This window comes from Charadrius vociferus, unplaced genomic scaffold, assembly GCF_000708025.1.
Source record: "Charadrius vociferus isolate BGI_N301 unplaced genomic scaffold, ASM70802v2 scaffold134, whole genome shotgun sequence".
In the NCBI taxonomy this organism is placed as follows: Eukaryota; Metazoa; Chordata; class Aves; order Charadriiformes; family Charadriidae; genus Charadrius; species Charadrius vociferus.
The window spans coordinates 5,854,013-5,857,920 of record NW_009648333.1 but is presented as its reverse complement, the minus strand read 5'-3'; the positions used below and the strand labels follow the sequence as shown (position 1 = coordinate 5,857,920).

At 39.7% G+C, this 3,908-nt stretch overlaps 1 protein-coding gene across 1 annotated transcript in view; it reads right to left on the bottom strand.

The window, feature by feature from the left end:
• Positions 1-241, bottom strand: part of LOC104286446 (multifunctional protein ADE2) — an 8,982-nt gene extending 8,741 nt beyond the window's left edge. Inside the window, exon 1 of the mRNA XM_009885039.1 lies at positions 15-241. Within this exon, the coding sequence (XP_009883341.1) occupies positions 15-241 (227 nt within the window). The remainder of the gene's footprint in view (positions 1-14) is intronic.
• Positions 242-3,908: the final 3,667 nt, after the last annotated feature.

Genomic DNA, 3,908 nt, shown 5'->3' with positions numbered 1-3,908 from the left:
TGGACAGTTGGAACCCGGCGTCTCGCTGGCGGGCCGGGCCGCGGCGGCGGCCCCGGGGGTGGTCGGGGGGAAAGGAGCGGGCTGGGAGGGGAGCGAAGCCGGCGGCGAAACGCAAGGAACGCCCCGCCGCCTGCCACCCCCCGCCCCGGGCCAGCCCGGTCGGAGGAGCAGCTCTCGGACCCAGTTTGGACCTCGGCTGCATCTCGCTTGAGTCGCATCCGCCCCTGCTGCCGGCCGCCATCACCGCGATGGAATGAAACTTCTTGTCTACCTGTGATGTCTATGGCGATGTAAAACAGACTAGATTCACTGTGTGGATGCAGAGCTGCAAAATGAAGTTTGGGTTCTGCTTCCGTTTGGTGTTTCAAAGTTATAATGTTATGCACTGATCTATACTACATCAGTTCCTTCAGTGGTACCAGAAAGGTATATCCTCCTTGTGGGAACACATGCACAGCCAAACACGCACATGCTCCTTTTGTAGCACGTGCTAGGCTTCTGGAGTGCAAACACCTACATACTACGCTTAACTTTCCATTGGAGAAAAGTGGGCTAAATAATCACATTCCCGAGAGTCGGGAGAGGTGGGCTTCTCTAAGAACACATGCTCTGAATAGGTAAAATTACATGTTCTTGGTATTTTTGAGGGCACGTACATGTAAAGATTGCTCTGAAATTGGTTTGGACCAACAATAGAATTGTTGACATTGACATCTTCTGTTTACTACAGCTGAATACTTTTACTGTTAAAATTCCACATCCCTACATGACTCTCATAATTTTCTTTGGGTTGCAGGTGTATCATTCATAAACTACATATATTTGCCAGTGTCCATCAAAAACGTTTTTATTGGGAGCGATAGAGCTGCAGAATCCAAGGAACAAAGCCATGTAATCAATAGTCTCATTTTAGGTTGCGCCATTTTTCTGTCAAGAGGCCAGAAAAGAAATCTTACCTCATTAGTGCTTACACAGTTAACCTGGTGGACCTGGAGTTTCTTAGTTGGAAATAAAATGATTGATACATTTTCATCAGTTTGCAGCTTACTATCTCAATTTTAATTGCAAAATTAGTTCATGATTTTTCAATACATTTATTTGTTCTTTTTTTTCTGATGGTCACTTGACAAGTATATTTGATTCTCATGAGCTTTTTAATATCAAACATCCCCTGTGGAGGGCACAACTGTAGACAGTAATACTAACATTGTGATTGAAACTAAGCAATTGACAAGTTCTACAGGGAGACATACACCTAAAGGCACACACACACTACCTCTGATTCTGATCTTCTATCTCAATAATTGTCAAAATCTTTAAGGGATGCTTTCTTAGAGGCATAAACATTATTGCATCTGTAAAGTGAAATAGTCTATTCAATTAGGTATACCTCTGCAAGCACTTAATAAAATTCTATTAAATAGCTGAGATGTTAGTGTTCCCATCTCCATCTTTAATGTTTCTCTCCAACCTCTTTGCATTTTTCCTACTGTGAAGTGTGGAAGAGGTGGCATCCCTATCAGGAAGTAATAGGATAACAGCTATTTTTCTTCCTTCTTTTTGCAATGTCTCTTGAAAACCAGAATTAAGATTTAGCATTATCAGTAAATTTCATTAAGTCGGTTCTTCTAAACTTAAAAACTAAGAAGTGTCTCTTAACTGTATTCCTTTAAAAATAAGTAAATATGAAAGAGAAGTATGGTAAATATTAATGGACAGTCCTAATCGGGCCTAAGTGACTCACAGAAATTTGATTGGCCACTAGAAAATACAGTCCTTAGACCTCACCTTCAACTTAGTAAGGATGTTTAGGTAATGACTACAGAATCACAGAATTTTCAGAGTTGGAAGGGACCTCTAGAGATCACCAAGTCCCACTCCCCTGCTAAAGCAGGATTGCCCAGAGCACATTACTCAGGACTGCATCCAGGCAGGTTTTGAAAATCTCCAGAGAAGGAGACTCAACACCCTCCCTGGGCAGCCTGTGCCACTGCTCTGTCACCCGAACTGTAAAGAAGTTTTTCCGTGGTAAAGAAGTTTTTCCATGGCTTTAGATATTCATAATCATGCTCTTTTATATGCAAATTAGTCCTGTGCAATAAATCAAATTACAGAATTTGGCCCTTAAATAATCTTAGATTTTAAAAATCAGAATATTCAAGCATGGCGTTGTATCAAACGCATTCTTTGAGATGACTGATCCACAAAGAAGAGGCAGCTGGTGGGAACATGTTATAATTTCTAATCTTTGAAATCTTACCTGTATAACTAAAGATCCAGAGTTTTTGTTACAATCCACAAAAACAATGGGGCATGGATTCTACGTGCTATATGTTCTGATATAGCTGGTTGCAGCAATGTGAAGGACTTTGCTGTTTCTGATAAATGGCCTAAAATTAGTTGATAGTTTGTATTACAGTGTTAAAAAGATACAAAGGCACTGGACAGATTTACTTCGGTGAGGATGTTTGTAACTGAAAACTTGAAACTCTGTAGGCTGGATCGAGCCACCAAAATATTTAGGCACATATTGAATGGCATGTGTTTCAGCGGTGCTCGTTGTTACACTGAAACTATTCTGCATGAAAAACTGGTGTGTATTTGTAAGCAAGGTTCTGGAGCAGACCCACAAGTAGGCACATCATGAAAGATAAAAGATAGACTTGCAATTTCACTATCTTGACATAAGCAAGAACTTTAAAAGCTTCTTTCTTGTTGGTTTTGTTTTGTTTCTTTGTTTTGTTTTGGTTTTTTTTAAATTAAAAAGCAGCTGCAAGATTGTTGAGGCTTAAATTTGCACTCCTTTGCAGCAGAAGTTAGAAAACATGGCTTTTTATTGGCTTTTACTTTTTAATGGTGAACTGTGAATTTAAATGAAAACAAGTATATTCCTACTGACAGGCTAATCAAGGCCTTCCCCACACTAAGAACATTGTACCAATTTAACTTGAGACCATTTTAAAGTGATTTTCATCTGTTTGTAACACATTTTACAGCTGTGTTAGCAGTGGCTTCTCATTATGCTTGGAACTTTGAAGCTGCTAAAGCTAATGCTGTTACTCTGGCTTCAACATTAACAAGGCTTAAAAGTGGATGTTCTAAATCATCTTTACAATTTGTAATCCAGGGAACAAAGTCACTGTAAAATCCACTGACAGCATGCCAAAATAAAGTCAGAGGATATTGGTAAGAAGAGGACTTTCTTTGGGGCGGTGAGGGAGGGAGGAGGAGTACTTTGAGTTACAAATCTATTAAACGTCATTTGAGTCCTTGACCAGGACAAATTTACAACATTAATGTTGGAACAAGTGTGATTTGTGTTAACTTTTTGCAAAATTCCCTGGAAAATATTTCTGGCAGTAATACTGTGTACTGAAACCTGAGTGTATCCAGCTTTGTACTGATTTTTAGAAGAGGTCTTTAAAAGGCCTCTTCTGTGCAGGTGAAAGTCCTGTTAAGTCAGGGAATCCTCCTTGTCCCAACTCAGCTGGGTCTACATATGGAGTTTGTTACGAGAATCAAAGTAAACGGAGAGTGGGGGCTTGGCCAGCAGGCTTTTTTGATAGCTTCCCTGTTACTGTCCACTATTAAACCCCACACAACAGAACCCAACTAATCACCAATGGAAGTTAAGAATTTTTACTTCTCTTTCAATCTAGTAAAATTACTGATTGCTTCCTATTAGCCATCCTTCCAAATATCTACACTCAATATAGCATAATGAAAGTTTTGTATACAACCTCTTGGCTACAAGATAGATTTTTTTAAAAGGCTGCTTAGCATGCTATCGGTATCTGTACACTGTAAATCTTTCAAGCAAAAAGCTTGAAATTGCTATAGTATTTGGATGGGAATTTTCTGAGGAACATGGATATGCTACAGGTAATGATCTTGATAATTTGGTACAT